Here is a 9,150-nt window from a genome sequence, read left to right as displayed (position 1 = left end):
TCTTATGTCATCGGAGCGCAGTATTTTCTTATCAGAAGTGTTTTGTGTGGCTGATGAAAGTGGTAATTCTCAAATGTCCAAAAGCAATTTGGTTTAGCTCTAACTGATAATACCGTAGGAGAAAACGAGTAATTAAAGATGGCGTATGATACGGTACTTTAGGTGAACCCCGATGTAGATCCAAGTTCAAGAGGTTGGCTGGTGTGATAGCTGAAATCCAGAGGCGATCAATATTTTGAGTCAGCCTATCCAATTGGACCCTCTGGCCCGATCAAGCATCGAGCCTTGATCTCCTAAGTATTAATAAAGCTCGAAGCTAAGTATTTGCTAACTTGAACAAGTGCTCTAGTCGATCGAATATAGCGCTCGATCGGGCATATTGAACACTTGGTCTATCCAAACTCCTAAGCATTGAGGAAGAGTAAAGCCAAATATTGATGAATTTGACAGAGTGCTCCAACCGATAGATCGAACATATGACCAATTGAACATATTGGATACCTAATCCACTCGAGCGAAAGTTGAGTCATTGACTGTATTCACCAAAGTTGACCGGGTGACCCTTGCGAGTGACGACCGGTTGAACTATATTAAAGACTCAGTTGGCTTGCTAGGTGAACCTACTGTGGACACTACGATTCAATGATCTCATATTCCTTTTTGACATTTTATGTCACGGATGACAGAGAATATTCTGTATGAAAGCTACACACATTCGAAACTTTCAGCCTATCAATCACAGAGATTGTAGGTTCATTTTGGAAAAGGTGTCGGAACCCATTTATGGTTGTCCTTTTTTAGAAATACTTTGAGATCCGTGCACAAGTACAACATAACACTATAAAAAAAAGGTCTCTAGCTACAGTTCAAAATCTTCTGTCCCTAAATTTTTCTGTCCCCGTGTCCCCTGCCGATCGGACGGATCAGATTACATCTCAAGACATCATGACATCCTTAAGATGTGTGCAATATCCTCGTGATGTGCAAGACATCCTTGAGATGTAATCTGATCCGTTCGATCGGCAAGGGCACACGGGGACAGAGAAATTTGGGGATAGAGGATTTGATCTCCTCTAGCTACAGGTGTATGTATGCGACGCTACATAATTTTATACACTTATTACTACTGTTCTTTCAACTATTCATTCCCATAAATCGATCACTAACTTGAGCATCGAAGGGCCACTGTCGAGGACCCCCTCCCTAGCCCGATCGATAACGCTCTTTTTGCATGCAGGAGCACTTGGGAGTTACTTGGATACAGTGAGGAGTCTTCATTTAGTCCACACCAGAGCCACACATCTAGTATTTCATCTCCATCAATTCTAAACAGGATCATATTTGACGTCATCTGTGGGAACTTCATCTGCATATGAGATGTGAGGATGAACGAGACTGGACGACTCACCACCATGACACTGTTACAAGAAGATTTGGAACTACTGACAGCCGCTTGAGCAAATAAAATGGTACAACAATAGCAAACAACCTCAAGTGTCATTTGCAGAACGAGCCAATTGTGTCCGCGACTGACCATCAGGCTAAGTGTGATACTTGAGCGGAAGGTCCAATCAGGTTCTAGCCGATCCAACCTCTCTCGATCGCCTTCCTTCAAGTACCTTTGCAGCTAACCAGACTACCGCATGTGGCCCTGTCACTGATTGAGTATCACCAGGCGTTGTTCTGCACATCCCTTGATGACATGGGCAGAGCGGATAGGCCTCAAGGCTCGTCTTCAAAAAATAATTTTGGAGGATAAACTGCCGGCTCATTTTCAGCCACTCTTGATCGGAGAATACCAAAGAGTGACTGACCCAGAGGACCACCTACTCAAATTTGAAAATGCGGCTAATCTCTATCAATATACGGGCGGGGTCAAGTACCGAGTTTTTCTCATGACTCTATCAGGCTCAACGTAGAGCTGGTTTAACCGACTCCCGACCGAGTCTATATGTTGTTTCAAAGATTTTTGTAAAGTTTTTCTACATTACTTTGCCAGCAGTCATCGTTATCATAAGATGACATTTAGTTTTTTTTTTCTCTCAAGCAAGGGCCTAAAGAGCTGCTAAGGGTATACATAAAAAAATTTAACCAAGTGGTCATGAACGACCCCTTAGCCCCCCCAGAGATTTGAGTGAGTGTCTTTTCCCAAGGGCTCACAAATGACGAGTTTTTCTGATCCCTCATTAAGAAACCTCCGAAGGATTTTGATCATCTGCTAGGACGAGCCATCAAATATATCAACATTGAAAAAGCTCAATCCGCCTTGAAGAAGGAGGTGGCTCTTGCCATTGTGCCCGAACACTGAGTACTTCCCGTTACTTTGCCTCCTAAGAGGCCTCGACCGAGCTAACAACCATAACACTGTGAGCCAAGACTGCAAGTGGTTTAACATGTGGAAGCTGAGTGGACATGCTTCCCCGAGCCTCAACAATAGGCTCCTATGTTTTGTACCTACCATCGCTCAAGAACCCACAATACAAAAGATTGCTTTATCAAGAGTAACGTTGACCGACCAATCAAAGGTTTCGCCAGCGATCCCCTTCACCTAACCATCAACTTCATCGCTAATCAAATGAGTTTCCAGATCGAAGTCCAACATGGGCTAATTGGAACCAACAAAGGCCCCAACCAAGAAATAACCAAGCACCGACTCGGGCTACTGCCGAACAACACTGTGCTGACCCACCTAGGAGGAATAAAATCATAGTAATACCGCTCAGGGAACATCAGTATGATAGTAGGTGGTCTAACCGATGGTGAGTGAAACTGAAGAAAAAGGCTCAGACCAAAAGTCAGCAAAAGGCTGACTTTTGATGCTCGGGGCGCCCGGACCAGGTCGGGTGCCTGGATCAGTCCGGGGTGCCCGGAGTAGGTCGGGGCGCCCGGACCAGTCCGCGCCACTCGGAATCATTACGGGCGCCCGAAACCCGACTTTTATCTAGATCGACGACTCGACGTGGTGTTTGACTATTGCATCGGGGATAGATTTCTATCCCATTCCAGGCACCTGGAACACTTTCAGGCGCCCTGAGCAGGGCTATATAAACAACCCTGCTCTTAGAAGCTAAGTACAACAAGAATTACAGAGTAACAACACTTGTGCTTGAGTTTGACTGAGTTTAACTTTATTTTGTGAGCTTTGAATGCTGTGAGAGGCTTCTCCGCCCAGAGGAGATTTTTAGTGCGCTTTTTTATCTGCCTTGGATTAACAACCTCCCTGGTTGTAACCAAGTGAATTTGTTGAGTCTCGTCTTTTTAGTTTATTATTATTTTATGTTTATGCTAGTGTTTTAATTAATTTATAAGTTCAAGAATGTCTTTTTATTTTATTTTTGTGCAGAGGCTATTCACCCCCCTCTAGTCGACTGCCAAGGGTCTTAACAAGTGGTATCAGAGCCATGACGTTTCAGAAGGACTAACCATCGAACGAAGCACACGAGATGGCCGGACCAAGCATTTTCCCACCAAAATTCGAGGAGGAGTTCACGATCTAGAAAAAGAGAATGGAGGTATTTTTTAAAATAGATTTCGATTTATTATTAATAATGGAATCTGATTTTGAAGCACCCGAGGGCAAAGAAAAGTGTCAATGGACGAAGAAGGAAGAAGCCAACTTTGTGGCAAACGGCAAAGCAGAGCTTCATCTGCTGAGCATCCTACCGCCACAAGAAGTCAATCGGATCGGAGTTTACAAGTCCGCCAAGGAGCTCTGGAAAAAATATTCTGGAACTTCACGAAGGAATCTCGGAGGCGAAACTTGCGAAACGAGACTTACTCTGTAACCAGATTAGCAACCTCCGATTAGAAGAAGACGAAACTATCACACATCTTCACTCGAGGATCAAAGAACTCATCACCAGACTTTCGAATCTCGGAGAAAAGATAAGCAACCGAGATTCGCTAAGATACGCTTTTAATGCATTCCCTAGAAATACAAAATGGGCATCATTAGTAGATGCCGACTAGATCTCCAAGGATTTAGAATCTGTTACCTTAGAAGAGTTATTTTCAACTTTTGAAATTCATAAAACGAGATGTGCAGATATGAAGAAGGAGCCAAAGCACAACATTCCTTTAAGGCAAGGGTGGATGAATAAGATTCAGAATCCTCTCTCGATGATAACGAAACGACGTTGATGGTAAAACAATTTAAAAAATTATTTAAAATTTAAAAATCTAACTATCTGCAGGGTAGAAAGAAAAGAACAATCAGATGCTACCACTGCAACGAAGAAGGGCACGTTAAAAACAACTGCCCTAAGTTAAAGATCAAGAACAAGGACAAAAGAAAGAACAAAAAGTCTATCCAATCTAACAAGTACAAGACGTTAAAGGTGATGTTCGATGAAACATTGTCCAAATCAAAGATTGAGGCTTTCTCCGGACTTGCATTAATGGCAAGCCATCAAGAAAATAAACATGAAGCAAGCTCGTCCGAAATGAGCATCGAAATCATCAATGAAGGGGGAGCTACATCGGATGAAAGCAACAGTTCAGAGGGAGCTGCGGATGATAGGATTGACAAGGTAAGTCAGGTATGATCTCCGGCTCCCGATAAATTATTCAAGTTTGTTAAATTATTGTCAAAGGATTGCTGTAAGCTAAAAAAGGAAACCAAGAGTTAAAATTAATTCTAGCCAAATCTTGTCCATTAGAAGAATTTGACAAAATAAAATTGGAAAAATGATAATTTGCAAACAGAAATAGCATACTTGAAAAATCGTGCATGTTCGTTTAATCAAAACAATAAAAGATATAATAATTTGAACTGACATGTTAAACACCACAAGGGACAAATTAAGAAAATTTCAAAGAAATGCATACAAAAAAGATTTTTAATTAATCCAGTAAGCTAGAACATATATTGGATTCCAAAATCTTGTCTAAATTAAAATTTAATTGAACTTAAGGCTTTCAGAGAGTAGATTAAATGTTTAATTTTCTTAAGATGCTTTGTCTATAAAGTAGTTGTTGCTTCAATAACCAAGAAGACCTAGTACCTTGCCACAGCTTGGAAGTTAATTAATGAAATAAAATATTTAATTGACTAACTGATAAAGTATTTAATTGTAATTAATGCTTTAAATAGTTACTCAAATATTTTTTTACTTAGAATTTTTTTTTGCAAAACTTAAAGTTTCTAAAATTACTGTAAATTTTTTTAAAGTGATATCAAAATTATTTTTAAATTTTTCATGAGTTATCCTTGCTAATTAACAAAACTTTTCTAAAAAGTTTTTAAGTTATTTATCTAAATACAATTTTTTAAGAATTTTTAAATTATAAATCTTAAAAATATATTTTCTTTTGTCAAAATGCATGCTCTATACATTTTTTAAAAAATATTTCAAAATTTATAAAATTATTTTAAGGCTTTCAATTTCAATTTTTTTTCTCTTAGACTTGTGTTTAAGATTCACCAAATTTTTAAAGTCATTTTAACCGTATAAATTCAGAATTTTATTTGTTAAACGGCTAAATTTTTTTGACAAGTTATCCTTAGATTTTTGAAGTACCCCACTTTTTTATGTGATCAAAGGAGGAGAAGGGAAGATTAAGTCTAGAGAAAGGTAGTTTAAAATTTTTCAATTTTTACACTTTATTGTAAAATTTATTGCTTTACTTTATGTTGATTTACCCTAACTTAACTTAGGTTGCTCACATCAAAAAGAGGGAGATTGTTGGTATCCCAAAGTAGTTTTGATGTGATCAAACAAGTTAAGTCATGTTGTGTTTAACCTTGTGTCTGAGTATATAGGAACTTAGGAGCACAGGGCGTCGAGCGAAAGACGCAGCTAGCGAGACGGACGACACGGAAGAGAGCCGACGGGCTCGGTGCGTCTGAGGGACGAGGTGCTGTGGAAGAGTACATCGGCGGACGAGAAGGGAGCTTGTAGTGTTTCTGAGGGACGAGAAGCAGGAGCGGAAGATTGCTTGAGGAGCAAAAGACGTAGTTGTCCGAGGGACGAAAAGCTGTGGAAGAGTACGCTGGCGGACAAGAAAGAAACAATCAGCGATTCCGAGGGACGAGAAGTCGGAGCGGAAGTTTGCTCGAGAAAGCTGAAAGTTGGGTTCGGGTGAACCCTATTCCGGATGGTCGAAATCACCCAAGCGAGCGGAGCCGGAGCAGAAGACTGGGATCAAGGCGAGCGAAACCGAAAGGCTGACTTTTGATGCCCGGGGTGCCCGGACCAGGTCGAGGCGCTCGGATCAGTCAGGGGCGCCCGAACCAGTCCGGGGCGCCTGGAGCAAGTCGGGGCGCTCGGACCTGTTCGGGGTGCCTGGAACCTGACTTTTATCTAGATCGACGTGACTTTTGACCGTTGCATCGGGGATAGATTTCTATCATATTACAAGCCCCTGAAACGCTTCCAGGTATTCTGAGCAGGACTATATAAACAACCCTGCTCTCAGAAGCTAAGTACAATAAGAATTATAGAGTAACAACACTTGCGCTTGAGTTTGTCTGAGTTTAACTTTGTTTTTTGAGTTTTGAATGTTTAAGAGATTTCTCCATCCAGAGGAGATTTTTAATGAATTTTTTTATCTGCATTGAATTAACAATCTCTTCAATTATAATTAAGTAAATATGTTGGGCATCATTTTTTTAAAATTTATTATTATTTCTATATTTATATAAGTATTTTAATTAAATTATAAGAGGCCAACATGGCCGCTGCGTTCCTTCTTGACCGAGGAAGCTTCTTCTTCCTCTCAGTTTCTCTATCTTTTGGATCGTCTGTCTTTATTTATACTAGTTCAAAGTAGGGTTCTTTTTATGTCCGTTGACCAAAAACAACCTGACCGTCCATTTATTTACCACTTTGACACGATGATTACAAAAATTAACGGTTTGATTGCAGGCTCCGAACCGGATCAAATTACCAAACTAATCTTAGTTTTATTTTTTTTAAAAATATTTTATTACGTCTTAAAATATTTGCTTTACTACAAAAATAAAACTTACCTATTTTACAAAATAAAAACTCTAATTAATCAATTCACATATCTATATAAATTAGTAAGCTAATCATTAATTCTGCTAAAAAAATATTATTTTAAAAAAGTTTTAATTAATTTTATAATTTCAAATGGCTCAGCTGCGACGGAATCCTTGTCGATAGCGTCAGCGATAACGTCACCTCCTATTTTCCTTTTCGATAAATAGCCTTCAACCTCGACCTCAAAAAAAACACGCACCTCCAAAGAATCTCAGCCTGTTGCCCTCTCCTCCTCCGCCCTTTGCGGTTGCCAACGATGTGCACCTCCGGCCGCCCCCACCGCAGCGACCCCTCGCCCTCCGCCTCCCGCAGGGGCGCCCCGCGAGGCCTCCGCCCGGCCTTCGACGTCCTCGACGCCGACCGCGACGGCAAGATCGGCCGCGACGACCTCAAGTTCTTCTTCTTCTCCTCCTCCTTCTCTGACCTCGGCGCCGCGTCGCTCTCCGAGAATGACATCGCGTCCATGATCTCCGCGGCCGACGCCGACCGCGACGGCCTCGTCGAGTTCGAGGAGTTCGAGCGCGTCCTCTGCCGCGGTGATGCCGGCGCCGGCGGCGTGCTGGAGGAGGCGTTCGACGTGATGGATAGGGACGGCGACGGGAAGGTAGGGTTCGGGGATCTGAAGTCCTACCTGGTGATGGCGGGGCTGCCGGCCGACGACGAGGACGTGTGGGGAATGATCCGGTCGACCGGCGGAGGCGACGCGGCCGACGGTGTGAGCTTCGACGCCCTCCTCAGGATCCTCGCCGTCGATCTCTCCGACGCCTCTTGAAATTCTGTGGATCCCTTCGGTTGCTACTGCGAAATTGCCTAACCATTTTATTATGCTTAATACATATGCAACAAGTCTATAGATTTCAAATACTGTTGTATCGTTCCCCAAATAATTAATGGATCTGTAAAGACGCTTGGTCGTACTCAAAGTCAACTCCAATCACCTAATGACACGAGTAGTTTTCATTCTTCAAATAATGGTGGACTTGGAATATGTACAACGTGTCCATAATGGTGGACTTGGAATACGTAAAACGTGTCCAGTTGATGGATTTGTCTGATAGTGTCTTGATCGGTGGTTCAGGATGACCCGCTCTCTGTGTTATCGTTAAAATTTTGTCTTATGTCATCAGAGCGCAGTATTTTCGTATCAGAAGTGTTTTGTGTGGCTGATAAAAGTGGCAATTCTCAAATGTCCAAAAGCAATTAGGTTCAACTCTAAGAGATAATATCGTATGATACCGGGAGTATTTAGGTTAAATCGATATGTTGAGTTGGGTCAAAAGTTAAGAGACGTCGATGATCATTTCTTCTCAGTTGAGCCAATTTGTTAGGGTTGATTTGTCAATCTTCTTGTGAGCTGATCCGTCAATCTGTGGTTAGTTTTATACTGAGTTAGGGGCTCAACTCTTCGTTCGAATATCCCATTTATATCTGGCCGGTTCTATCGCTCGGATGCTCCGGCTCACCTCCACTCTGACTCCGACGCTTCTTCTAGTCTCAAATATCCAAAACAGCACGTGAGCCCTCCATAGATTGTCAAAATACATGAGTTGAAGACATGAGTATCCAAACACATAGAGTAGTATGAGTAACATAGTGTGATCCTCATGAGATCTCCACAGTGCAAGATATGGATGATATGACCTTTGATACAACGATGGGGCATCCTCCTTACTAAGATATGATATCTTGTCAGAAGTGCACCATCTTCTTTGACAACCACAAATGTGACATCTCACTTCTATGTGCTATAAAAATCTCCGCCCCCCGCGGGCTAAGGTATGCTAGATACTAAATTATTATATACACTCATGTTTCATTATTACCTTACACTGTTTATCTTCTCTATTTTTGACATTGCCAGAGATTGACATGACTTTCTGATCATCCTTCTAACATTCCGTCTATTTTTTTCGTCTTCTAGTAGCCTTGCAGGCACCATTGACATGACTTTCTGACACCTTCAGCTCTCTGTTCTTGGCTTGTTCTTAGAGGCCCAACAATTTAGTCAACCTGAAAGACAACTCACCCCTCCTCTTCCTCCTGATCATGACAATTTGGTCCACATACCAGCAACACATCATCGATAGTCTATCCTCACCGCTTATCGATGGGATCACTGTAGGAGAAAACGAGTAATTAAAGATGA

The 9,150-nt window shown here is 41.6% G+C and overlaps 1 protein-coding gene across 1 annotated transcript; it reads left to right on the top strand.

The window, feature by feature from the left end:
• The first annotated feature begins 7,186 nt into the window (after nucleotides 1-7,186).
• Nucleotides 7,187-8,081, top strand: LOC121987806 (calcium-binding protein CP1-like). The gene has a single exon (XM_042541531.1). It carries the CDS (start codon nucleotides 7,261-7,263, stop codon nucleotides 7,774-7,776), a length of 516 nt encoding a protein of 171 aa, XP_042397465.1. The 5' UTR covers nucleotides 7,187-7,260; the 3' UTR covers nucleotides 7,777-8,081.
• Nucleotides 8,082-9,150: the final 1,069 nt, after the last annotated feature.

This window comes from Zingiber officinale, chromosome 5B (assembly GCF_018446385.1).
Source record: "Zingiber officinale cultivar Zhangliang chromosome 5B, Zo_v1.1, whole genome shotgun sequence".
Classification (NCBI taxonomy): domain Eukaryota; kingdom Viridiplantae; phylum Streptophyta; class Magnoliopsida; order Zingiberales; family Zingiberaceae; genus Zingiber; species Zingiber officinale.
The sequence above is the reverse complement of the archived record's forward strand: the minus strand, read 5'-3'. Positions and strand labels throughout refer to the sequence as shown.

Coding starts and splice junctions, on each gene's coding strand:
- LOC121987806 (XM_042541531.1), top strand. CDS start 7,261: ATGTGCACCTCCGGCCGCCCCCACCGCAGCGACCCCTCGCCCTCCGCC.